General features: G+C 44.4%; 2 protein-coding genes and 1 non-coding gene across 4 annotated transcripts in view; all 3 read left to right on the forward strand.

Moving 5' to 3' along the window:
- Positions 1-8,400, forward strand: part of LOC141176083 (uncharacterized) — a 42,047-nt gene extending 33,647 nt beyond the window's left edge. Inside the window, exons 11-13 of the mRNA XM_073660073.1 lie at positions 38-135; positions 333-423; positions 3,826-8,400. Coding sequence (XP_073516174.1) covers positions 38-135; positions 333-423; positions 3,826-5,261 — 1,625 coding nt within the window. The 3' untranslated portion in view covers positions 5,262-8,400. The remainder of the gene's footprint in view (positions 1-37; positions 136-332; positions 424-3,825) is intronic.
- LOC141176239 (U5 spliceosomal RNA) lies at positions 1,399-1,516 on the forward strand. The gene has a single exon (XR_012253109.1). It is a non-coding gene; the product is annotated as a U5 spliceosomal RNA (small nuclear RNA).
- A 146-nt stretch (positions 8,401-8,546) lies between the features above and the next one.
- Positions 8,547-27,501, forward strand: part of LOC141176091 (oocyte zinc finger protein XlCOF8.4-like) — a 32,464-nt gene continuing 13,509 nt past the window's right edge. For both annotated transcript variants that reach the window (XR_012253100.1, XM_073660080.1), the window contains exons 1-2: positions 8,547-9,484; positions 12,143-12,387. The gene's annotated coding sequence lies outside the window, so the exon portion shown is untranslated. The remainder of the gene's footprint in view (positions 9,485-12,142; positions 12,388-27,501) is intronic.

Raw genomic sequence — 27,501 nt, forward strand, 5'->3', positions numbered from 1 at the left:
AAAGAATAAATTCAGTCCCTGTATGTGTTTCTTCCAGATCTATCCAGTAAGAGGACAACACCAGAGAGATGTCCCCGTCCTCTTCTTCCACAGGACTGTAAACAAGAAGATCCCAGTGTTCCTCAGGATCATCAGGTAGATGGAGAGAAGCTGTCATGAGATCTCCCCTATGATGTGTAGATCGCTGTGAAGGTCTTGTGCTCAGTCTTGTTTTATCCACCAGTATTATGTGTTTTCCTTTTGTGTAATGAGAACGGTGGAGATGGCAGGATTAGAGCTGATCATAGATGGGACTTCTCATCTGTCTGTGACTTTTACAATATTTGTTTCAGGGTGAAAATCTGACCCATATTAATACTACAGAGACATATGTGAGGGGTGATGAGCGGTGTAAAGAGGAGATTCCTACATATGACTACCCAGGTGAGTAGTAACCACTAAATGCAGAGAAGTCACAGATTCTTCTCTGTCACCGGCTGTGGCTGCTTTATCGGTGGTGTAGTCCGGCCATATCACAATCGTGTGATCACCATTTTGCCTCTAGACCACAACATTCTCCTTCACCAAAAACTGTTCAAATGATTTTGGGCATTTAAAAGCCTTTTCCATAGAACTTACAACCTGGAGGATCCACCTCCCCCCTGTGATTAGGAGACGTTACCTGCCCAGATCTGTAAATCACAAAGCCAGAAAATCACTTGAAGAAAAATATAATGATGGGTCTGTAAGAGAAAGCGGAGGGTAATGATGCTGTTGGTTTCCTAGGACCCTGATATCTTATTGGATGACTCTACCTTCTCTCCCTTCTGTGCTGCTGAATGTCCTCATATGGTCCCTACAAGACCAGGTCCAGTCTTTCTGGCCAAACTTCACTTTTATGATCGACAACATTAAATGTGCAGTGAGACCAAGTGTGAATTTTGTACAATAACAACAGAGTTTCCCTTTATCCTGACTTTTCAGTTTCTTTTAAAACCGACTAACTTCAAACCGGATTGTGATAAACTAAACAAAAAAAACAAACATTACACCTGTGCCATGATATATCTCTAAGCTAAATTTAAGACACCTCAGCTCTGCACTATTATAAAAAGTTCTCTTTGAACGTCTAATATTTCTTCTTGAAACTCATCTGACAGAAAATATTGTCCCTTACGATAGTTTAGATTGCCAAGAGCCACCGAGCTCCATACTCTAATTACCTCAGAGAGGTTTCACCACTAGTTACTCACTACTTACTGATGGAGACTGCTGAGATTGGTCATTTCAGTAGATGTGTTATTGTCTATACTCACAGTTTTGCCTATAGTAGTTAGTGCCCAAAATACTCTGATTTAACCCCTTCCTGCAGCCAGTTTTGTGTTCCTATCTGGGCCCATTTTTCAAATCTATGGAAAAATACTCTGGCTTCTCTTCAGAACGTAAAAATCTTTTGCCTTTTACTAAAGATTTCCATGGAGAGGAGCAAAACTGAGTTTTGTGAAGATATTTTTTCTATTTTTTTTTTTTAAACACAAATTGAGAGATTACGGGGAATTTTACTTTGATTTTACAGAATGTCTGCAAAACTGCTGAATGGTTTGTGGTATCGGGGTATTTATTTTCTGGGCTTTGACTGAATGCTTCATCTGCTCCCCCAAACCCGCTATGTGATTAAACCACTAAACCTGTTAAAGAGGTTATGTACGGTTGTCCTGAGGAAGGAGTCGGTGGTCTCTGAAACGCGTAGACAATAAACCTACATTTTTATCCATACTAATGGTTTGTCGTGACTCCAGAGGACGCAGAAACAACGTCCTTTCCCAGCACCTATCTCTGACATTTTTCAAATCTGACGTGTGTCACTTTATGTGGTGAAAAGTGTTGGAATTCTTCACAAAGGATAATAGGAAACAAATGGACCTTACAAATAATTTTCCATCTTCTCTTGAATCTGACAATACCCTATATATGGTTGTACACTACTGTCTGGGCACATGGCAGGTTAAGAAGGGAAGGAGCGCCATTTAGCTATTTGAATGCAGATTTTGCTGGGATAGTTTGCAGACACAATGTATTGGGGAAACTGTTCATGGTCACCTGGCAGCTCAAAAGTTGGCTACCACAAACAGGCTTGGCACTATCTACTCCATTTTCCAGATCCCAGGGTTTGCCTTGCTCATCATCTTTTAACCCCTCTACATGGATTTGGACTTAGACAGAGACCCCCTAAGCTTGGGCCACAGTGTTATCTAATGTTCTGTGGTGTGAGATGGCAAGAAGAATAGTCAGATAGCCGGGTCAGAACATGGAGGTCAGAGAAAATACAAAATCACACAAGAGTAGTCAGTAAACGGGCCGAGGTCACAACAGGACACAAGTACACAAGCCGGGAGCTGAGCACAGAGGACTGAACCAGAGGAGAACAAGGCTGTATCTGGCAGCTTCCGGCAATATGCTTCCAGCTTTAGTAGGGTGTGGCGCTTTCCAAATGGCTGAAGCAGGGAGCAGATTACTCCAGCTGGACAGCACACACACTCATACTGCCAGACAGGATGATACTACAGGTCCCAGGCACCCTAATCTTAGTGGCTGCGCAGAGCCTGTGCCGCCCAGAGCTTCTGGTTCTGACGTCTCCTCCATCACCAGTGCCGCCTGCAGGATGAATAAGGTGGCTCCTGGTTACAGAAGCAGACGTCGCAGGAGCAGATCCCAGAGGAGATGGGACCCACCATTTGCAGAAGCCCTAATGTGACCAAAATGCAGAAAACCAGAGCAGTAGAAATCCCCCATAAAGTGACCCCATTTTGGAAATTATAACCCTCAGTGAAATAATCTATAGGAGTAGTGAGTATTTTGACTCCACAGGCACTTTCTGGAAATTAGCACGCAGTGGATGATGGTGAGTGAAAATTACAAATATATAATTTCATTACCCAACACACAGTGTCCAGATTGTGCTCCAGGAGACATACACCATCAATTAAGTGGGTTCTTCTCACTATAGTAATGTCAAATACATGGATGCTAAATGTGGTTTGGGCGCACTGCAAGCCTCAGAAGCGAGGGGGAGATTTGACTTTGGGAGAGTGGATATTGCTGGATTGGTTTATGGAAGCCATGTTGCTTTTCAAAAGCCTTTGAGCCACTAATAATGTGGAAACCTCTGGTTTTCCATTGACAGATGATGGACCTGAGTGGGGACTTGTTTTTTGTGAGATGAGTAGAAGTTTCTATTGACATTATTTTTGCCTACATAACATTGTTTGGTGGCTTTTTATTCCATATTTTGGAGGCAGACTGAACAAACAGTTGAACATTACGACCCACTGGTTCATCCTATGAGGTTTTCTATTAGACTGTGAACTGTTATTGTCTTGGTGAATAATGATGGCTAACATAGGGCAAAATTAAAAAAAAAATCACAGAAAAAGATACAGCCTTACTAACACCAATAATCGTACCAATTCATGGAGGGGGTGGTTGCCTAGTATTAAAGATGCACACAGATGAATAGGACTCCAGTCACACAGGTAGGTTTGATGCACCGTGTCTGGCTTAGGATACTGATGATGTCCATACTGGGTAGGAAGGCTGCCCAGCACTATATAAGTGCACCCCACATGGACAGACACCCCAGTACACCCAACCAACACTAAAATGCTAATGCATTTGTTATCTGATTTGGTGTTGGTAAGGCTGATTTTTTTCTGTGATGTTTTCTTGGTAGATAATGATACTTTTACATAAAGTACATTTTTACAGAGAGTTTAAGTATAAATATTCAACAATATAAATTTTAAGGATATGTTATTCATAAATAATAATTGGTTTTATCCTTGGCAGATGACTGTACCTGGAGATCAGAGGGACAGCTGACATCTTCAATTTTTAAACCAGATGATCTTGAGATCACACAAGATACAACTGAAAAGAATGCTATTACTCCAGATATCCCATCATCCCTTCACAGCAAAGATCTGTCATCTGATCCTCTGAAACTGGTCCTGTCTTCTGATTCATTACCAACTACTAAGGAAAATCAAAGTCACAAAATAAGCAATAAAAAAGAAATTGCTCCTAAAACAAAGAAGCCATTTTCATGTTCAGAAAGTGGAAAATGTTTTACAGAGAAATCAAGTTTAATCAGACATCAGATAACTCACACAGTGGAGAAGCCTTTTTCCTGTTCAGAATGTGGAAAATGTTTTAGCCGGCAATCAATTTTGGTTGCGCACAAGAGAATTCACACTGGGGAAAAGCCTTTTTCCTGTTCAGAATGTGGGAAATGTTTTTTCCAGAAAGCGCATCTTGATAGACATCAGAGAACCCACACAGGGGAGAAGCCTTTTTCCTGTTCAGAATGTGGGAAATGTTTTAACCAGAAATCAGATTTGGTTGAGCACCAGAGAACTCACACAGGGGAGAAGCCGTTTTGCTGTTCAGAATGTGGAAAATGTTTTAGCCGGAAATCAGTTTTGGTTGAGCACAAGAGAACTCACACAGCGGAGAAGCCTTTTTCCTGTTCAGAATGTGAGAAATGTTTTAACCAGAAATCAGATTTGGTTGAACACCAGAGAACTCACACAGGGGAGAAGCCTTTTTGCTGTTCAGAATGTGGAAAATGTTTTAGCTGGAAATCAGGTTTGGTTATACACAAGAGAACTCACACAGGGGAGAAGCCTTTTTCCTGTTCAGAATGTGGAAAATGTTTTAGCCGGAAATCAGGTTTGGTTAAGCACAAGAGAACTCACACAGGGGAGAAGCCTTTTTCCTGTTCAGAATGTGGAAAATGTTTTAGCTGGAAATCAGATTTGGTTATACACCAGAGAACTCACACAGGGGAGAAGCCTGTTTCCTGTTCAGAATGTGAGAAATGTTTTAACCAGAAATCAGAGTTGGTTAAGCACCAGAGAATTCACACAGGGGAGAAACCTTTTTGCTGTTCAGAATGTGGAAAATGTTTTAGCTGGAAATCAGATTTGGTTATACACCAGAGAACTCACACAGGGGAGAAGCCTTTTTTCTGTTCAGAATGTGGAAAATATTTTTGCTGGAAATCAGGTTTTGTTACGCACAAAAGAATTCACACAGGGGAGAAGCCTTTTTCCTGTACAGAATGTGGGAAATGTTTTAACCAGAAATCAGATTTGGTTAAGCACCAGAGAACTCATACAGGGGAGAAGCCTTTTTCCTGTTCAGAATGTGGAAAATGTTTTAGCCAGAAATCAGTTTTGGTTGAGCACAAGAGAATTCACACAGGGGAGAAGCCTTTTTGCTGATCAGAATGTGGGAAATGTTTTAGCCGGAAATCAGATTTGGTTATACACCAGAGAAATCACACAGGGGAGAAGCATTTTTCATGTTTGGAATGTGGGAAATGTTTTAACCAAAGATCAGCTTTAGTTATACACCAGAGAAATCATACAGGGGAGAAGCCTTTTTCATTTTTAACCAAAAATTTTATCTTCATAAAGGGGTTGTCCACTACTAGGACAACTCCTTCTCATTCCTCATGTTTAGCCTTGTTAAAATAAAAACACTGATACGCACTTCCTGTTCTGGCGCCGTTCCATTGGTGTCACAACTTGCTTTTCCGTAAGGATCACACAAGATTGTTGCATCACACAATCCTGCTGCCAATCAACTCCACCTTCAGACGTATTGTACATCAACAGGAAGGACATGGCATGGACATAGCACCAAGAGAACGCACACACTGAAAGAACTCTCTTCAGACCGTGTTCTTGGGGGAATTATAAGCAATTTACAGCCTCAAACATGACTTTCGATATGGGAAAGAAAGAAGAGATCAGAGGTTAATCTGAGGTCCTCCACCTCTGTCAGCATGTCTGGTATGCAGCGTTTCTTATGGAAGGTCTTATCTTCCTGCTCCGGAGCTATTACTGCCTCACCTCAGCGTGGTAAAAGAAGCAGTCTTAACCCTCATGATGCCAGACAGCTCCGGACTGTAAGTCCTGCACCAACTTCTCTCTTAATGTAGGCCTCACAAGAAAACAGCTCCACAAGTCTCCCTGTACTCTCACCAAAGCCCCCATGCTGAGCAGTGCTTGCTTCACAGGGACATTTACCCCCCAGCCACAGGTTATTCTGATATGGGGAACAACATAACTTATTTGTATATCAGATTGCGTCTATCCCTACTAAAGAAGATATGGAGCAATATATTCAGAGTCTGGAGACCACATCCAATACTGAAATACGTCCCCTCACTTCTATCCTGTCACAGCTTACTGACAAGGTACAGAGATTAGAGGATAATGTCGTCCAAGTTAGAGGCCATCATAATGCTCAGAAACTAACACTGGATCTTCACAGCCAGTAAATAAACCATCTGTTTAATATGGTTGATGATCAAGAAAATCGCAATAATATCTGGATAAGGGGTATACCTGAAAGCATCAATGCACAAGCGATTATGCCAACACTGCGATCATTATTCATAATATCCTTGGTGACCCTATTGATAAGAAGCTGGAGATTTATAAGGCGCACCATACAATAGGCAATCATGGCCCAGATCTTGAGCATCCAAGGGACATTATCTCTCGCATACATTTTTTCAATGTAAAAGAGGCCATTGTGAGGAAAGCAGAGGAGTTGGGTCCTGGTGATTTCAATGGAAAATGCATATAATAGCTCACAGATCTATCCTGAATGACACTTGCTAAAAGAAGGGTATTGAAACCACTACTTGATGCCATCCGGGAAAATGGCCTGATGTACTCTTGGGGGTATCCATTCCAGCTGTATATTTTCAAAGATCCAAGCAACATGAGACCTATTTGTGATGCCCTGGACATTCCATATATCTGACTGGCCACCTGCTCCACCATTGCCACAGAGAGTTCCAGCACGTCACAGAAGGTGTTCAATGGATCAGGAACTTGATGGTGATGCTGCCAGATGGGAAAGGAACCTGCCAATCATATGAGCTCCTGAAATGAATCTAGTCTTCCCTGATGAGAGACAGTTTGCCGATGCTTACTTATTTCTTTAAGCATATAATTAGATATATCTAAATAGAGCATTAGGTGCCACTCTTCCACTATATAGAATGTCTAAGTTCATATAAGATCTTAGACCGGCATATAAGTTGAGTTCACATGATACTACTGTAATATCAGGCTGTATTACATTACTTGTTTTATATTCCATGGTTCCACCTAATAGGAATCCTAGAACCGAAAGTTTGACTTACGCCTGTAAAGACAACCCCCAGTTAGGGACTTGCATTGGGATCTGCTTGTTTCGCAATTTCCTACTGTTTTGATGTATTCATAATCTATACTTCTTAGACACTGAGAGGTTGACGTTACTATCTATCGTCTATACTTCATCTTTTCTCTTAATCTTTCTCTCTTCCATTCCCCCTTTTTTTCATATAATATGGCACAACTCAAAACTTGCGCATTGAATGTCACAGGACTTAATGTTCCAGAGAAAGGAGCTCGTGTTTTATCGTAGGCACAAACAGCACGTACATTTTCTCTTTCTTCAGGAGTCACACTTTAGAGGCGATCATATACTGTACCTCAGATTACTAATAGATAGCATTTTTCTGGGGCGCCAAGATGATTAATGTTTTGAAGTCTAAGGTGCTGAGTATAGGCCGCCACAGATCCCTGCTGCATACTATTGTAGAAACACTGACACGGAGAGGAGGTATGCGTTAAGATCTCCGTCTACTCCAAAATTTTGACTTTGGAAAACTGCTATCTCCCTAATTGTGACCAAATTAAGACATGCCGTCATTACTTAAACAAACTAAAATATTTTGCGGAGGACCTTATCATCATTGGAGGTGACTTTAATTTTTTCTTGGATCCTTCTTTAGACGCGTCCCTGGGCTGGAGTCACCAATCTAAAACACAAACAAAAGCTTTGCTAATTGTGCTTTGGTCTCAACCGGTTGACGTATGGAGGATACTACATCCAGACGTAAAGGATTATACCTATTATTCTCCTTTACACAATATGAATAGCCATATAGTCCTTTTCTTAATTAGCCGTCACTTGCCTACATGGCAACCTACATCTCTAAAATGTTGTACAGTAAAGTTAATATATAAGGCGTGGGATAGGGGTAAAAATATTCTGGGGATTGAAAAGTACACAAACTATACTCCTTTATGGCACAGCTATAACTTACCAGAGCTACAGAAAAAAAAATGTTAGTGAGTGTGAGGATATGGGTATATATTTGGTGTCACAACTCTTGAGGGATGGATTATTCAAGATGTTTGAACAAATAAAGGCAGGTTTTAACCTTCCACATAGGGTGTTTTATCAATATCTGCAAATACATATTGCATATACTACACAACTAGAATAAACATAAATTGACATCACCCAATAGATACCATTACTACATCGATGGATACAAAAGGTCTAATATCCCTTATTTATAGGCAGTTACTGGCCCTACGTTTGGATAAATATCCTTTGATAGTTAAGACATGGGAGGTGGATGTGGGTCCCTTATCTGAGGAGCAATGGGGGAAATACTGGATTAGACACCGAAAGTTTCATTGTCAGAGTTACAAAGATTGTCCCGAATTCTTCTCATTCATAGGGTATATAGATCCCCAAGTATTTTATTTAAAATTGAAATACAAATGGATGACACATCTCCTATATGTGGTCAAAAGGACGCGCCCACTTGATACATATGACGTGGAAATGTGTAAATATTGGCGACTAATGGAACGTGGTGATGGCTCTTGTACGATCTGTATTTGGGATACAACTTCAGTTGGAACCTAAAATCCGAATCCTAGGACTCCTGGGAGAGGACGTAGACCCAGACTCCATATGGCAGTAGATAGCTCAAGAATATTATTCCCAGCCAGAAAGTTGTTGGCACTACATTGGATAGACAATTCTCCCCCAACGATAACAGAACTAAAATCCAGGATAAATAACACTCTATGCTTGGAAAGGGGATCTTATATTAAAGGAACGCTGTCAAGAAATCCATACACATATGGGAGCAATGGTTAATTACCCCAGGTATTGCTTCAAAGAACCTTCACAGAAATACTATCCTGGATCGTTTGTCCATTTCCTTACAGTAAGCCAGGAATTTATATCCTTATACCCAAGGTGTCAGCAAATAATAATTGTCTCAGTCCACACAATTGCCCCTTCTTAGATATATCCTTTTTCTTTTGATGTCTCAATAGGGAAAAACATAAGCAGTCGGGAAGTATTCAGATATTTATGTACAAATGTACAAATTACTGTTCCAAAACATTGTACTATAGAGCGATATTGGGATTTATATCATTGTAAACCGGTTCTTGTATTGTTTACTGGTTTTTCTTTCTTTTTATTGTTGTTCTCACAATGTTTGTATAAAAAAAAAAAAATATTGGTAATTCTTTTATTTTTTTTTCCATAAAATCGATCTGATTGAAAAACGAAAGGAGGGAAGGTCTTTACTAGATCAAACGTACACAAAATGCCAAGATCACATGTGAAGGTTCTCGTACGAATTTGCAGATAAATGTGGTTGCTCATTGGCAAGGAGGTTACATCCACACGTGTAAAGGACATACGTATCCAAAATAAAAGGGGCACCCGGGCCAGAAATTCATAACCCCACTGACATAGCGGAAGCATTTAGTTGCTGTTTAATAGTTCACTATATAATATTCATGGACAAAACCCTGACATGCCACCTAATATTCTTGAAACAAAAATTGACAAATATATTATGGACACTGACTTTCCTTCCTTACAGATCCCTGAGCAGGAGATACTAGACAAAGCTTTCACTGAACAAGAGACAGGAGAGGCCAATAAATCCCTATCGGGAAGAGCCCTGGGGCAGATGGATTCAATAATAGATTTTATAAGATGTTTTCCCCCCCAGTTATTACCATTTTTAGCCAAAGTGTTCAATAATATCTCAGAAGACTCCCCTTTTGCCCCCAATCACTTAAGGCTCATATAATGGTTTCATCAAAGCCTGGAAAAGAACCAAATACCTGCCCTAATATTCATCCAATATCATTAAATAATGTAGACGTCAAAATATTCTCTGAAGTGATTACAACACGGCTCTCCCACTATCTACCCTCAATTGTTAGCAACGATCAGGTTGGCTTCATTAAGAGTAGAGAAGCTCGTGATAATAAAAATAAAACATTGTTGTTAACCACTTTACAGCCTGTGGCGTATTAGTACGCACCAGGCTGTCACCCCCTGGTACAGTGAGGGCTCCGGCGCTGAGCCTGCACTGAACCGGGCACATGTCAGCTGATTTATACAGCTGACATGTGCCCCCAACAGCCGCGGGTGGAATCGCGATCCACCTACGGCTTTTAACATGCTAATTGCTGCTGTCAATCTCTGACAGCGGCATTTAACATCACCGCGCCGGAAGCGTGTCACTTACCCCGCCCATCGGTGACCCCGTCACGTGGTCGTGGGTCACTGATGGGTGGGCATGACAACCCTGGGTTTGCAGCAGACCCCAGTGGTTGTCATGTGCTGATCGCTATGAGCGCCACCTACTGGTCGACGCTCATAGCACAGGAGCATTTCTGCTACATAGAGGTGATCTGCTCATCCCCTCTATGTAGCAGAGATGATCAGACAGTTGCTGCTTCTATAGAAGGAAGTAAAAAGTGAAAAAAAAAATGTTTTTAAAAATATTAAAATAATATAAAAGTTGAAATCACCCCCCTTTTGCCCCATTCAAAATAAAATATTAAAAAAAAACAACCCACATACACATATTTGGTATCACCGCTTTCAGAATCGCCCGATCTATCAATATAAAAAAATTATTAATCCGATCGGTAAACGGCGTAACGAGAAAAGGAATTCTAACCGCCAGAATTATGTTTTTTGGTCGCCGCAGCATTGCAATAAAATACAATAACGGGCGATCAAAACATCAGATCTACCCCAAAATGGTATCAATAAAAACTTCAGCTCAGCACGCAAAAAATAAGCCCTCACCTGGCCCCAGATCCCGAAAAATGGAGAAGCTACGGGTCTTGGAAAATGGCGCCATTTTGTTTTTTAGCAAACTTTGGAATTTTTTCCACCACTTAAATAAAAAAGAACCTATACATGTTTGGTATCTACAAACTTGTAATGACCTGGAGAATAATAATGGCAGGTCAGTTTTAGCATTCAGTGAACGTCGTAAAGAAATTAAAAAAAAAAACATCTGAGGTATTGCACTTTTTTTGCAATTTCAACGCACTTGGAATTTTTTTCCTGCTTTCCCGTACACGACATGGTAAAACCAGTAATGTCGTTCAAAAGTACAACTCGTCCCACAAAAAATAAGCCCTCACATGGCCATATTGGCCAACAAATAAAAACGCTATGGCTCTGGGAACAAGGGGAGCAAAAAACAACAAGGCAAAAGCGGAAAAACCCAGGGTTGCGAAGGGGTTAATTTGACATGCAAAAAAACGGGCACCCAATGTTCCTTGTTTCTGCCTACACTAAAAAAGCGTTCGACACAGTGCATTGGACTTTCTTGAAGAGCACCCTACCACAAATTAGGATGGACTCTTTCTTGTTATCTAAAATTCTCTCCCTCTACACTGACACTAAAGCGATAGGGTAAACGGCCTTCTATATGACACATTTTCTATTAAAAAGGGGACGAGACAAGAGTGTCCCTTATCACCTCTCCTATACACATTGGTGATGGAATATTTAGCGGTAGCATTACACACAAATCCAGATATTAGTGGAGTTACTATATACTCACATCACTATAAACTAGCTCTATACGCAGATGACTTGTTGCTCTATGTTTCAAACCCAATGATCTCATTTCCCTCTATAATAAAGGAATTCTAATAACTCGGCCATGAAAGCAATTTTAAAGTCAACTACTCTAAAACAGAAGCCATGAACATAACTTTTAACCCTGAACTGACACAATAACTAATTTCTAACTTCCCCTTTAAGTGGCAGAAAGACACAATTAAGTACCTGGGTATACAAATTCTGGGGAACTTGGATGATCTGTATCTTTTAAATTATATCCCCCATCCTTGAACAAATGGTTCAAAATTGAATTAATTATAACTTGAAACCCTTGTTCTGGTTTGGTCGTATTAATGTGATCAAAATGGACATTTTACCAGATCTTCTTTATATATTTCAGTCCGTTCCAGTCTGCGTTCCTCAGACCTTTTTCTCCCGTCTCAACAATTCTAACAGCAAGTTTGTATGGGGAACACCGAGGCCTAGGATACGTGTTACAATATTGTGAAGAAACAGGAGGGAGGGTTAGGGAGCTGCAACGCTGAATCCAAACAGGGTGAAGATAGTCCACTGAAGGGTGCCGGTCCCGCTGGTGAGCACAGACATATGAAGAAAACGAAAAGGAGAAAATCAGCACTCCAACAGGTAAAATATGAAAAAAATGTATTGGATCATTTAAAAAAAAACAAAAATGTAAAATTCTTATGCGTTTATGGCGCTAGGGTTGCGCCATTAGTCATAGCAGATGAGAAAAGGACAATGAAGTCATATATATACAAGCACAATGGAGTCACATGACACGAAATGAGAAATCAATTAGACATGCAAAAGGTGTGAAGAAAATCCCAGCCACAGTTCACATTGAAGGCAACTAGATCAAATACAGACAAGATGATCATTGCAAGTGACTCGCCCCCTGGGCCGTGGGGCACACGGAACCGGGCGATAGGGAGACGCTGGGAGTAGTAGTGGCGGCCCGGTCCCGCGGCTCAGGGTGGTCAGGCCAGTGGTAGTCCGTTATGTGCTGATGATTATGTCCGACTACGCCACCCGTGGATTGCGGTTATTAGGAACCGCCGCTGCAAGGCAGTCCGCTGGGGCTGATGACGTGTGCAGATGGGATGGTGTGACTCCCCACGGGAAGAGTGCGGCCCCAGGGCAGTGTAGTGGATGGTGGGAGTGATGGTGATGAGAGTCCCAGTACCGGTAGTGCTGGAGGAGCGAAAGAGCACACAGACAACGTACTGCAGTCCAATGTCTTTTACTCACAGTTCAGGTACTCCAGGTCACTTCTGTACAGGTAGTGACTGCCCGAGCCGTGCTGCGTCCACCAGGTGTGGGGCTCGGTCAACTCCCAGGCAGTTCAGGAGTATGGCTCAGGACCCCCTTTTGCCCTTTCTCTGGCCTGCCTCACCAGTGACCCACTTTTGTCCAGCTGCCGCGGACTTGTGCGGTTAAACGTGGGCCCCGTCCTCTGCTGTCCTATATGGTGCCTTCCTAGCAGGTTTGATGAGGTGTCGCACCAATAAATGATCACGACGACCGGTCTTTGGCTGAGGGTAGTTTCTCCTCCACCAACTTGGGATCCGGTACCCTTAATCTGCCTGACCCTTCACCCTGGATTCTCGTGCGTTCTTAGGGTCCCTTCCACCTTCTTGTTCCTGAGCCCTTCTGTTTCTCTGTCTCTCCTCCGTCTTTCCTGTTCCTTCTTATCCTCCCTTCTCGTGGAGCTGGGCTCAGGTGGCACCACAGCTCCCCTTCACCTCCTCCTCGGCCTCTCACTAGGCCCTCCTGGAGTAGAGCTCCTACAGAGCCTCTACTCCCTGTCTTCTCCTCTCTGGACAGAACCTAGATCTAAGATGGTGCCCACCTTTTATACCTCCCTCTAGCCATGAGCCCAGGTGACCAGCAACCAATGAGCTCCTATCTACGCTCAGGAACCAACCCCTATCTGCCCCTACAGCACTGGGTGTTCCACCCCCCTCCCCACTCCAGACAGGGACATAGTCGGTCGTGCCTGCACTTCTGTCTAGTGGGAGCACCGTTGAGCTGTCCCTCGGAAATGGGGTGTGTGTGCTGTATGCAGCTAACTGAGCCCTGGTCCATACTCCATCCTTACCTGGGAGTGGGATATCACACCTCTGGCAGAGGTGCAATACCCCTGTAGCGGCCGAACCCTCGGGGCGCTACACAAGCGTCACACAACAAGCCAGAAATGTAAAACACCATGATGGTGAAAAATAAGATAGAATTAGACCTCATACTCTTATTCATGCATATCCGTATCCCCCTCTGTATATAAACTGTTTATTGCAGGACATTTGTGTGAAGACCACCAGTGTTAGCTGCCAGGGGATTATCCCATATAGGAACACAACATTGGGATTAAGTGTACAGGTGTGAGATCACAGGGTCAGAACATCGCAAATGCCATCAACTATAGCAACGGCAGGTGGGAGGATATACTGATTATAGAGGGACAGGAACATGTATACTGTACATGAGATGGATGATAGCTTCAATATAGAGCATCGCAATAACAATGTCCAATAAACAGAGAAAACGCATCAATGTCTAATTTGTTAATAGAAATATTGTTCTTATCGATCTGACACATGTAAAAATAGTACAAACAAGCAAGAAAACGATCAATAAGCTAATATTTAGAAAAATAGTTCAATAAACTTTATTGTAAATAGTAACAAGCATGATTTAGGGTAATTATAAATATAGCCATTCCAAACCTTGAAAAAGATTGCTCCACTAGGTACAGCATTAAACATCTAATCCACAATTGGAAAGATACATGTATGTAAACAAGTATTGACAATCAGTACACATACTAGAGGGTGCATAGTCTACCACTAGCCAATAAAGTGCCAAAATAAGTGCATGTATAGTCATTTCAATAAAAATATGCAGTCCATCATAGTCCTGTCTATACATACCAAGAAATAAACGAAAGGGCTGCAGAGAACAAATGACAGGGCACAGGAGCGTCACATTAACCAGCTGTACACGTGGAGCAACAGCCCCGACGCGCGTTTTGGATTTCCCTTCGTCAGGGGGCGTGGAGATTTGTATGTTTGAATTGATTTAAATAGTACCCGAAGGACCCATGGGCCGGAAGGGGCGTGTGCGTAGTCATAGCTACATAGACGCTATCAGCGCCCGCATCACGCCACCACCGGAAAACAAGGCCCCACGTGACCCGGAAGTGACGCGTGCGTTACTAAGGATACCACAACGTGCGCCGGCATCCACATCACATGGCGATAGCTACAGGCCACACGTGACCCGGTAAGAACCATCGCCACAGATACAGAGAGACGGCAGGCGCCGAGGAGCCACAGCACGCACGCGTACAGGGTCATTATTCCAACAATTGTACAGGCTGTATATATGCTTATTAGAAAAAAGGGGGGGGGAGGAGGGGGGAAATGAAGTATAACAAACACTAGATTTTCCATGGCCACATATACAATAGAAGAAGAATAAGGAGAATAGATATATATATCAACTCAAAAATGAAAGATTCAAAATAAAAAAATAAAAAATAAACGATATGAAAAAATAAAGATAGTGACAACATGTATAAACATATGCATTTAGAGCCACGACCCAGCAACCACAAGGGGATTCCATCAGGACATCCCACAATGTGTACACACATGTGTGTTAAAAGGCATAATGAATAGGTACATAGATTAAATACGTCCTCAATACAGGAAAGAAAGCATATTAAATATTATAAATAAATGAACCCATAGATGTAAATACATCAATCGCATACAATGTTGCAACCCGCACACATATAGATGGATATCTAAATGTTTTTTCACATAGTGAATACATCAAGCCACGTAATGTCCAATTATATGTATCACTTATCAAAAAATATATACCAGGACGGCTCCATCTGTGTGGTGCGGAGACGGGACGAACAAAGTCAATTATATGCCACACTCGTCAAGTAGACACCGGGACGGCTCCATAAACGTGGCACAAAAGAGGAAGAAGAGAAAGCAAGTAAAACCGCAGCCAGGAAGAGTAGGTAGTAAGAGGTCCTAGATAGCATAGAAAGTACATTAAAAACAGATAAAAAACAATATAAAAAACAACAACACAAATACAAATGCAGGGTTCATGGCATAGAACATAATATAGGCGTTGCACAATTCAATGTAAATTAATGGACACTTTCAATTATTCAAAGGAATAATGCATAGCTGATGTTTTCATTCAACCCTCGTGGATGTACAGAATTTAGGGTCCAGATCCAGCGAGATTCAATTTGGGCTAATTTCTGTCCGATCTTGCCTCCCCGTATATTTGGTGTAATGGAGTCTATCCCCCTAACCCGAAAGAGCGAGGCATCGCTGTTATGATGGATTTTATAGTGACGCGGGATCGTCTTAAGAGTTGATGTATCCGCGTGGTCGGCGGCAGCCAAAATCCCCAGTACATGTTCACATATTCGTATCTTAAACTGGCGAGTTGTCATGCCAACATAAATCAGGCCACATGGACATGTAGCGATGTATATTACATTTTTAGTTGTACATGTGATGAATTTGTTAATTGTAAATGTTCTAGTTCCATCAGATTTGAAGAACGTATCACTCCGTTCTACATTAGGGCATGCCACACACCGACCACACGGGACACATCCGCTCCGCCTAGGTTGCCCATCCAGAAATGTATTGCCTCCCGACCCCTCATAATGAAAGCGTACCAAATAATCTCTGAGCATACCGAGCATTATCTGTCATATCAACGGGAGGCAAATAGATGCATCATTGTAAAACAGAAGAGAACAAGTACAGAACACTGGTGAGATTACTGTGGAGCATTGTAATGGTGAATCAGATTACTGTGGAGCATTGTAATGGTGAATCAGATTACTGTGGAGCATTGTAATGGCGAATCAGATTAGATGGAGCGCACAAATCCATGATATCCAAGAGCTGAATGTACAGCTGTACAGATCAATGTACAGATCAATGGCAATGGGAGACGTCTGCATAGAGTCTGATGGAAAACCTGATCGTGAGGCTATAGATGGAGCAAGAATTTCTATCTGTATCAAGAAAAACAGGTAATTACATTATAATAAAACTGACAAAAACAAATATCTGATGCAGAACTGAATCGTGAAGCTGTGGATGTAGCGGGAATTTCTATCTGTATCAACGAAAAACAAATCATTGAATTATATTGCGAAAAAAACTGATAAGAATAAATATATGAGAAATGGAAGATAAATAAGCTGCAGAACATTGCAATGGAAATACTCAGTCATTGCTGAAAAATCTTTAAGATATTTGCATCATTCATGTGCGTTCTGCGAAGATGAATCAGCGATGATAGCACAATATACAGAAAGGCAAATAAGTACACCGGCAAATAATAACACACTAGAGAATGGCAAGAGTGTGCAAAGCAGTTATCAAAGCAAAAGGTGGCTACTTTGAAGAACCTAGAATATAAGACATATTTTCAGTTGTTTCACACTTTTTTGTTAAGTATATAATTCCACATGTGTTAATTCATAGTTTTGATGCCTTCAGTGTGAATGTACAATTTTCATAGTAATGAAAATACAGAAAATCTTTAAATGAGAAGGTGTGTCCAAACTTTTGGTCTGTACTGTACATCCAACTCCTGGATAGTATGGATTTGTACGCTCCATCTAATCTGATTCACCATTGCAATGTTCCACAGTAATCTCACCAGTGTTCTGTACTTGTTTTCGTCTGTTTTACAATGATGCATCTATTTGCCTCCTGTTGATATGATTGATAATGCTTGGAATATCTGCGGCTCTATGATCCTTCGCCAGGATATTATACTTTGCACCAGATCAGATGCGGGTGTATTTCCTAACATCAGTGGTTTTCACACAAATTTCCTGCAATAAACAGTTTATATACAGGGTGGGATACAAATATGCATAAACAAGAGTATGAGGTTTAATTCTATGTTCCTTGTATGTAGTATTATTTGGTCATTATCTGGTGGTAATATGTGGTCTGGTCATGGTGTGGTGGTACTTGTTCCTTGTATGTGGTGTTAAAATGTTCTGTCACTATGTGGTGGTAAAATGTGGTCCGGCCATGGTGTGGTGGTATTTGCTCCTTGTATGTAGTATTATTTGGTCACTATGTGGTGATATGTGGTCTAGTCATCGTGTGTCGGTATTCTTTGTATGTGGTATTATTTGGTCACTATGTGGTGGTAATATGCAGTCTGGCCATGGTGTGACGGTTTTTATCCCTTTGTATGTGATATTATTTGAAAAAAATGTATGTGACATATTCCCTTAAAGAAAAATATACCTAAATAGAGTACTGGATATTTTAAGAAATGTTTAATAGGTTACAGTAGAGTAGGGCCCTGCCAGAAGAGTCTACCTTGTCGTGGCGGCGGCTTACAAAATCGTTTGGCCAAAACAAAAGCTGCTGCTATGTATGTGATATGGTGTTCTATGGGAACTGTTAGGGTATGTGCACATGGTCAGGAGCCGCTGTGTGTTTGACACTGCATGCTTATGCAGCATCAAACCTGCCGCAGTCTGGTGTTACAGCATAGTGGATAGGATTTCTAGAAATCCCATGTCCACTATGCGACTCTGTGCACCTATGGATCACCCACGGAAACTGACATGCAGTACGTCTTTCAGACCTGCAGCATGTCAATTTCTCTTGCGGGTCCACATGTGGACTTTCTCCACAGACTAACATCTATGAGAAAACTCCACATGTGCAAAAAAAAAATCGTGCCACTCAATAGCATAAATTGAGGGCAGAAGCCGCACGGCTATCCCGCAGCTTCGGTGTTGCAGGCGCCTCTGGAGCGTGGGCACATACCCTTAATGTGTGATTGATAAGGATGTGGTGCAGAAGTGGAGTTTTTCCAAGAGTGGGCGGTGTGACTGTGGAAGGTTTGAGGAGTGGAGGTGGAGCTGGGGTGGAGCCTGGGCGGAGTCTCAAGGGGCCCGAAATTTTTTTGTCAGTATGGGGCCTGAAATTCCTGGCGGCAGCCCCGCACATATACATACACTCATATACTAATCTTTCATGATATCACGGTCTTCTGGAGAGGGCGGCAGAACCCACTGTGGAGGAGGGGACACAGCAGACAGGACTGATTTCAGCTTCCTGCCCCTGCGTGCGGTCCGATGCTGTGGACTCTCCTCCCCCACCCTCTACTCTTTGAGGAAATGCTGCTGGGAAAGGAACCGCAGGAGGCAGAAGACCCCTATAAGACCCTGCAGGAGGACAGACACAGCAGCCAATGAGCGCTCTCATCAGTCTGATGGAACAGCGTTCATTGGCCAGCGGCCTCTCTCCTGCATGACATGCCCCATTTTTCAATGCCCGCACTCTGCCCTGAGTATCAAAAATCATTACGGGTGGGAGTGGACGGGATTAAGCAGCATCAGCCCTCAGTCAAGGGCCCCCATAGCAGCTGCGTGGTCTACTGCCTGAGCACTGCACCCCTTCCTGCATGGGCCCCCCTTCACCTCTGGGCCCGGGTGCATCGGTGGTGTGTCGGGCCCTGGCTGAACCCCTCGCTGCGGCTCTGAGCAAATGTAATCTTATTTACACACCAACAAGTGGTAAAGAAATCAGTGAGACACCTGTGGGATAAGAACGTAAGAACGCCCATTACACCCTCAGATGATTCCCTGGTGGGTACAGTGTCCGAAATGGGGTCATTTTAGGGGGTCGTATGTTCTTTACACCTCGAGGGCTTTGCTTTTGGCCGCTCCGTACACCTCGTACACACCTGACTCCGCTCCGTACACACAGCTCCGATCTGTACACCTCACACACACATGGCTCCGCTCCGTACACACAGCTCCGCTCCGTACACACGGCTCCGCTCTGTACACCTCGTAAACACGCGGCTCTGCTCCCTACAACTCGTACACATGCGTCTCTGCTCCGCAGTTCTCTACTCCGTACATCTCGTACACGCGCGGCTCCGCTCCGTACACCTCGTACACGCGCGGCTCCGCTCCGTACACCTCGTACACGCGCGGCTCCGCTCCGTACACCTCGTACACGCGCGGCTCCGCTCCGTACACCTCGTACACCCGCGGCTCCGCTCCGTACCCCTCGTACACGCGCGGCTCCGCTCCGTACGCCTCGTACACGCGCGGCTCCGCTCCGTACGCCTCGTACACGCGCGGCTCCGCTCCGTACGCCTCGTACACACACGGCTCCGCTCCGTACACCTCGTACACACACGGCTCTGCTCCGTACACCTCGTACACACACGGCTCTGCTCCGCACACCTCGTACACACACGACTCTGCTCCGCACACCTCGTACACACACGACTCTGCTCCGTACACCTCGTACAAACGCGGCTCCGCTCCGTACACCTCGTACACACGCGGCTCCGCTCCGTACGCCTCGTACACACGCGGCTCCGCTCCGTACGCCTCGTACACACGCGGCTCCGCTCCGTACGCCTCGTACACACGCGGCTCCGCTCCGTACACCTCGTACACACGCGGCTCTGCTCCGTACGCCTCGTACACACGCGGCTCCGCTCCGTACGTCTCGTACACGCGCAGCTCCGCTCCGTACACCTCGTACACACGCGGCTCCGCTCCGTACACCTCGTACACACGCGGCTCTGCTCCGTACACCTCGTACACACACGGCTCCGCTCCGTACACCTCGTACACACGCGGCTCCGCTCCGTACACCTCGTACACGCGGGGCTCCGCTCCGTACACCTCGTACACACGCGGCTCCGCTCCGTACACCTCGTACACACGCGGCTCCGCTCCGTACACCTCGTACACACGCGGCTCCGCTCCGTACACCTCGTACACACGCGGCTCCGCTCCGTACACCTCGTACACGCGGGGCTCCGCTCCGTACACCTCGTACACACGCGGCTCCGCTCCGTACACCTCGTACACGCGGGGCTCCGCTCCGTACACCTCGTACACACGCGGCTCCGCTCCGTACACCTCGTACACACACGGCTCCGCTCCGTACACCTCGTACACACGCGGCTCCGCTACATCCACACTGTAAACCTCTCCTGACTCCACACATAAACTTCAGCTCATCCAGCACCATGACAACCAGCACAGCAGAGTCCTGCATCCACTGAGGCCCCTGATCATGTGACCCCTGACTCCTCCCCTCCTGTGACCTCATCACAGCTCCTGTGCGCACAGAGCAGCCATATATGTGGTGGCGGCTCTGCAGGTGGAGGTATGTGGAGACCCCATTACTGGGCGCAGGGGGCATTAACCCCTTCAGCACAGAGACTCTTTTGGGGTCTTGTGTTGCCCCTTTATAAGAATGTAGCACCCCGAGGACTTGGCTGCTACAGGGGTATTGCACCTCGAACCAGAGGTGTGGTATTCCACTCCCGGGTAAGGATGGAGCGTGGAACAGAGCTCAGTTAGCTGCATGCACTACACTCACCCCATTTCCGGGGGACAGACCAACGGTACTCCCACCAGATAGATGTGCAGGTACGACAGCTTCTGTCCCTGGCTGGAGTGGGGAGGGGGGAGGAACATCCCAGTGGTGTAGGAGCAGAGGGGGGAGGGACTCTGGGCATAGGTAGGAGCCCATTGGGTGCTAGTCACCTGGGCTTGGGTGTCAGAAGGGAGTATATAAGGTGGGCACCATCTTAAGTCAGAGAGTCCAGACAGGAGTAGAGTCCGGGTCTGTGCAGAGAGGAGCTCAGCCAGAGAGGGCTGACAGGGAGCTGTGGCTCAGTCTGGGCCCAGCTCCAGAGCCAGGCCTGGAGAGGAGGCCTGAGGCAGAGAGAGAGAGAAAGAAGAAGAAGGAGGAACAGGAACACCAGGAAAGGCCCAGAGACGCAAGAAGAGAGGGAACCCTGAGATCCCACGAGTTAACGGGTGAAGGGTTGGCAGAACAGGGTACCGGATCCCAAACTGGTGGAGGCCAATTATCCTCAGCCAGGAACCGGAGGTCGTGGTCAAGCCTTGGCGCGACCCCTCACCATATCCACCAGGAAGGCATACCATATAGGGTCAGGGAAGCCGGGAAAGGTTTCGCCACCAGAAGGCCCGAGGGAGCCGGACAAAGGTGGGTCCCTGGTGGGGACGGCCAGTAGAAAGGAAGAGAGGGGAGCCCCGGACCACGCTCCGGAATTGCCTGGGAGTTAGCCGAGTCCCTCACCTGGTGGGCGCAGCACGGCTCGGGTGGTCCTGACTGCGCACAAGTGACCTGATAAAGAACTGTGAGTAAAGCTGTGAAAACTGCAACCGCACGTCTCAGTGATTCCTTGTCACACCACCACTTCCACCATCATTCCTCCCTGCTTCACCAGCTACCCTGAGGCTATACCCCTCCCGTTGGGGGTTATACCATCCACGCTGCACCACCGTACCACCGGCCTCAGCGGTCTGCCCTGCAGCGGCGGCTTCATAGCCGCAATCAACGGGTGGCGTAGTCGAACTCTATAACATCTATTAAATTCCGCCACATAGTTTGACACCCTGGGCACGGACCGGGTCACCGCCACGAGGACTACTACCCCTATCAGATCCGGCTCCGGGTATTCCCCCGCATGCGCAACGCAGCACAACATGGCCCAGGGGGCGAGTCAAGAATCATAAGGTTTTTGTTCTGTTTCCTGTAATAGATACATACTACCCAACTATGGAGACAGGAAGGGAGGAAACGTATTGTTCTCATAGTACAGGACCCCTTTACTGCCACACAGTGTAATGCCCCCATTATGCCCCTTATGCAGGATGTATGATGCCCCCACAGTGTAATGCCCCCATTATGCCCCTTATGCAGGATGTATGATGCCCCCCACACAGTGTAATGCCCCCATTATGCCCCTTATGTAATATGTATGATGCCCCCACACAGTGTAATGCCCCCATTATGCCCCTTATGCAGGATGTATGATGCACCCACACAGTGTAATGCCCCCATTATGCCCCTTATGCAGGATGTATGATGCCCCCACACAGTGTAATGCTCCCATTATGCCCCTTATTCAGGATGTATGATGCCCCCCACACAGTGTAATGCCCCCATTATGCCCCTTATGCAGTATGTAGGATGCCCCCCACAGTGTAATGCCCCCATTATGCCCCTTATGCAGGATGTGTGATGCCCCCACAGTGTAATGCCCCCATTATGCCCCTTATGCAGGATGTATGATGCCCCCACAGTGTAATGCCACCATTATGCCCCTTATGCAGGATGTATGATGTCCCCACACAGTGTAATGCCCCCATTATGCCCCTTATACAGGATGTTTGATGCCCCCACACAGTGTAATGCCCCCATTATGCCCCTTATACAGGATGTATGACCCCCCCCCACACAGTGTAATGCCCCCATTATGCCCCTTATGCAGGATTTATGATCCCCCCACACAGTATTATGCCCCTTATGCAGGGTGTATGATGCCCCCACACAATGTAATGCCCCCATTATGCCCCTTATGCAGGATGTATGATGCCCCCACACAGTGTAATGCCCCCATTATGCCCCTTATGCAGGATGTATGATGCCCCCACACAGTGTATTGCCCCCATTATGCCCCTTATGCAGGATGTATGATGCCCCCCCCACAGTGTAATGCCCCGATTATGCCCCTTATGCAGGATGTATGATGCCCCCACACAGTGTAATGCCCCGATTATGCCCCTTATGCAGTATGTATGATGCCCCACACAGTGTAATGCCCCCATTATGCCCCTTATGCAGTATGTATGATGCCCCCACACAGTGTAATGCCCCCATTATGCCCCTTATGCGGGATGTATGATGCCCCCACACAGTGTAATGCCCCCATTATGCCCCTTATGCGGGATGTATGATGCCCCCACACAGTGTAATGCCCCCATTATGCCCCTTATGCGGGATGTATGATGCCCCCACACAGTGTAATGCCCCCATTATGCCCCTTATGCAGTATGTATGATGTGCCACACAGTGTAATGCCCACATTATGCCCCTTATGCGGGATGTATGATGCCCCAACACAGTGTAATGCCCACATTATGCCCCTTATGCAGGATGTATGATGCCCACACATAGTGTAATGTCCCTTATGCAGTATGTAAGCTGCCCCCACACAGTGTAATGCCCCCATTATGTCTCTTATGCAGTATGTATTATGCCCCCCACACAGTGTAATGCCCCCATTATGCCCCTTATGCAGGATGTATGATGCCCCACACAGTGTAATGCCCCCATTATGCCCCTTATGAGTCATTCCATGTCAAGTGGACCAGTGGTCCCCACTTGACCTTCTCCGATTTTGCTGAAAATTTATAAGGATGTACATGTATGTTTGAAAAGAGGTTCTGTAAATTTTTAGGGCCAGATCTCAAATACATTGGGCACTGTTGACCTTTCACTGGAGGTTCCACCAAGCCTGCGGCTTCAGCTAAGAGAATTTTGCAAACTTTGGCACATAGCCATTAGAGTTCTATACTGGCTATGATGCTGAAATTTGCCATACTAGCTCAACTTTTGCTGCTAAACACGATAAAATTTTTACCCGCTATGACAAAACAATATATCGGCCGCAATTTTGTGTCAAAGTAGCTTGTAAAACGCGTCGCATAAAATTCATGCCAAACTTTGCCCATATATAACTCAAGACCAAAAACCAATAGTAACTGGTGCTTTGCCCTGTACACCAAACATCTACATGACTTTGCATTACTGCAATATCCCGGTCAAATCATATGTATTTGTGGAAATATTCACACCCACATATGATGAAAAACTTAAAAAAAACGAATTTTACCTATTTTTAGGTCAAATTTCTAAAAAAGGGTACCCCTAAAATATATTAATTCTGATATCATTAGAAAGAGCACATATTTCTCTACAAGGATCATTGTTGTTTTTTTTTGGAGTCTCTCAGTTTAAGAAAAAAAAAATGCCACTGAACATGGTGTTATTTATTAATAAGCAATGAATGGTAACTGCACTATTCAAACCCTTGCGTTTGTCCATGGTGGTTATACCACAACCAATTCCCTAAGAATTGGTATTATAATCCTATTAAGATTTGTAATAATGCTGTCTTTCGAGAATTGGCAGCCCCATCGCCTAGGAGCCATGGCCGATAGCAGGGCAAGGCCAGCCGCGGGCGGTCTCTTTATCGCAGGTTCCGAAGCCTGAGGGTGGGTGTCTTTGCCTAGGATCCCAAGCCTAATATTGGGTATCTTTTGTTGGTTCCCAAGCCATAATGTTCAGTCTAAGTGGTCTGGAATTGTTGCTGAATTTGCAACATAATCGGTTCAGAGAAGCTGTATTGTCGGCCCATTGCTGTTGCAGCTGGTGCTGGAATTATTGCAATGATTGACTGCTCGGGAATCCAGCATGTATCATTTCTCACAGGCCAGTGAAAGAAGCTAGCTGGTCCATGAGGATGGATAAAATTTATTAATGCATCATGGTCGTCGACTGAAATTTCAGAAATATTTCCAATCCACCAGTTCCTATCGTAAATGCAGGCAATGTGTTGCCCTGGCTGGAGGTTTGCAATTGGCACAAAAGGCATTTCTGATCTGACAGATCTATCTACATGGGCAATGAAAGATGATGGGTCATTTGACACCCTTGAAATGCGAATCTTTTTGTCATCAATTGGCACAAACTGGTGATTTTCTCTTGTTCCAGCAATTGTATGTCCATCTTTGAACCTTTCCTCTTGAACTACCCGTATTTCGTCAATTTTTTCTTTTTGAACAAAAAAAAATTTGATTCCATGCAGTTGCTCGTTGCAAAAGTTGAATAAATCCACCGGGGTCAGGGGTCAGTATTTGGTTTTCAGTTGGGCGTTGAAGACTGGCACGAGCTGCCAACCTCTTTGCTGTCCCTCCAATCCCATCACAGGGCGACTTTCCATGACTGGTACCAAAAAAATTCCATTCAGCGCTGATATTGAAATAAGCATTGTGGTGGCACAAGTTGAGAAAATTTTTGAAATTTTTGTACTGGGCTGCAGATCCATCGCTGAAGTAGTGGATATGATGAATCCCATAGATGAGAGTCTTGAGATACTCCACAATTACTGTTAAGAAAGTGTGGACTGCAACTGTGTCATGTCGTGAGCAATCACTGATTATGCACAAGCTGATGTTCTGCGCAGCTTCACCATTTAACTCCTTGAAGTAAATTATAAATGGGTGTACTGTAGCTTGACTATTTTCCCAGTGGAAACATTGAATGGCATCTTGAACAATAAATGAGTAATTTTCAGCAAAGTCCATAAGGATCACAAGCTCTCTAGGTCTCAGATTTTCCTTCAACGATTTCAAATAGCTACTTTGATGCTTGGCGATGTAGTGATGGCTACAAAGTTTAGAAATTTTCAAAACCAATTCTTCAATGAAATCTTCTATAGTCAGTTGTTTGGTATCAAGCGTGTCTCGATCAGTGTGAATCCATTGTTTGAACTCAATAATATCTTCAGGGTCACTGATGACAAACACATTGACTAGAAATTCTTTTAAAACTTCAGGACCCAGGCATTTATCACAACGGCCAAGCATACAGTCCTTGGATTTAATTCCACAGACCATTTTGCATATGAGCTCTTTGTAGTCATCATTGATTGGGCATGCTGCAAGCATTAGTTTGACATTTTGGTGAATGGTACACACACAAACTTAATGTGTTCCAGCAGATCCAACGGTTACGCGCCACTTTGGCCGAAGCTCACAAAACTTGGAAAATCCAATTTCAGGGCTATTCCAATCCCGATAAGCAACAAACATTTCCCTCATATTGCTCAGTAATAGTCGCTTTTGCATCTGCTTTTTTTCTCCTGCTATTCGCACTGATACATAGTCTTTTTTACCAGGGCACATTCGACTGAATTCATCATCCTCAAAAAATGCCTGCACCTTTTTCTTCACTTCCTCAGAAACTTTCTTGCCACACTTGATTCTAGGTAAGGCTAAGATCCCATGTTCACATTTAAGCTTTCGAGCTTGTTTGACCATTCGTTCAGAGACACCGAATTCGTCTGATATAGCCTTAATGGACCAACTTTTAGGTGCCAATTTCAAGATTTGGACCTTTTCTGCCCGACTGGACACCTGCAGCTTTTGCTTCAAATCTGCCAAAAGGTGATTGTAATCCAGACACATTTTGCACTGTGCTGTTTTTGTTTGCTCAATGTCTTTCGGCTCAAGCCCTCCAATTGAAGCAATCTTGCTAGAAAATGAATTTTGTACCTGGCTTATCTTTCTCCTTGCATATCCAAGTGAATCCCGCTGGCTTACCCGTGGATATTTCAGAGGAGAGATGCCAATGGATGTTAAGCTTGAATTTAGACTTTCAGGAGAACATTCCATTCCATCTGGATCTGATTCAGAGGAAACTGGATCAGCTGATTTTTTCCTGTTAGCAAATTCTTTTCGATATGATGCACACATCTTCTGGCCAGGCTTCACATCATTCTTTGTAAATTCGTTCAACTGGTCAGCTGCTAACAAATTGATAGCTCGCAAATTCTTTTTGGTGGTATGACCTTTCTTCCCAAAAGGATTGCAACACGATTTTTGCAAATGCTCATATTTGGTCAAGAATGAAGCTTCATGGTGTAAACAGATTTGTGAATGTTCGTCAAAATTTAGTCCCACTCGTCGACGCAGCAATTTCTGTTCATCCAATCCAAAGCTTGTAAACAATTTCAACTCATCCTTGCTATGGGTGAATGTCTTAAGGTGGCACTTCGAATTGTTCGCAAGGCCGATAAAGCACT

The sequence above is a fragment of the Phyllobates terribilis genome, unplaced genomic scaffold, assembly GCF_046119375.1.
Source record: "Phyllobates terribilis strain yellow unplaced genomic scaffold, ASM4611937v1 Scaffold_17__1_contigs__length_24005725, whole genome shotgun sequence".
NCBI classification, from domain to species: Eukaryota; Metazoa; Chordata; class Amphibia; order Anura; family Dendrobatidae; genus Phyllobates; species Phyllobates terribilis.